Source organism: Primulina huaijiensis, unplaced genomic scaffold, assembly GCF_012295235.1.
Source record: "Primulina huaijiensis isolate GDHJ02 unplaced genomic scaffold, ASM1229523v2 scaffold201595, whole genome shotgun sequence".
In the NCBI taxonomy this organism is placed as follows: Eukaryota; Viridiplantae; Streptophyta; class Magnoliopsida; order Lamiales; family Gesneriaceae; genus Primulina; species Primulina huaijiensis.
This window is the reverse complement of record NW_027352502.1, coordinates 1-578: the sequence shown is the minus strand read 5'-3', so window position 1 is coordinate 578 and position 578 is coordinate 1. Positions and strand designations below refer to the sequence as shown.

General features: G+C 44.3%; 1 protein-coding gene across 1 annotated transcript; it reads right to left on the bottom strand.

Annotated features, from left to right (window-relative positions):
* Positions 1-4: 4 nt before the first annotated feature.
* Positions 5-574, bottom strand: LOC140966189 (uncharacterized; the record flags this gene model as incomplete). The annotated part of the gene is made up of 1 exon (XM_073426539.1): positions 5-574. A coding segment is annotated over one exon (570 nt), but the record flags the coding sequence as incomplete, so codon positions are not given.
* Between the last annotated feature and the right edge of the window lie 4 nt (positions 575-578).

The window sequence follows — 578 nt, the reverse complement described above, 5'->3', positions numbered from 1 at the left end:
CTTCCCTGGAATTATTCGCTTTAGCCTCCAGCATTTTCACGAGAAGAGGAATACATCCAGCTTCACCAATTGATCGTTTTGTTTCTGTCGAACTGCAAATTCGACAAATTGCAGATGCAGCTTCTTGTTGAGCACCTAGAGAACCAGATTTCAGTACGTGGACCAACCTCGGGAGAAGGCCTAAAGAAACCAAAACTTCAATGGAGACTGATCCAACCAAGTTTCTTAGCGCCCCAACTGCAGATTCTTGAGGCAGTTGGCCGTCTAAATAAGCTAAAAGGCTCCTTAGCCCGCCTTCTGAGACGACAGATCTTCTAAGATCATCGTTGCTTGAAGTTACGTTATGCAAACATTCTGCTGCATACTCCTTAGATCCAAGCAGAATCCCATGATTGAGAACATTGATCATTGCCTTTACGATTCCTTCTTCAGCGAGTACTTTCCGTGTCTCTGGCACAGCCGAAATATTTTTCAAGGTACAAGTTGCAGCAGCTTGTGAAACTGAATCACCAGTTTGACAAATTTCAATCAATGGCCTAACTCCACCATGCCCAACTATGGAACGAGCTGTTTCAGCT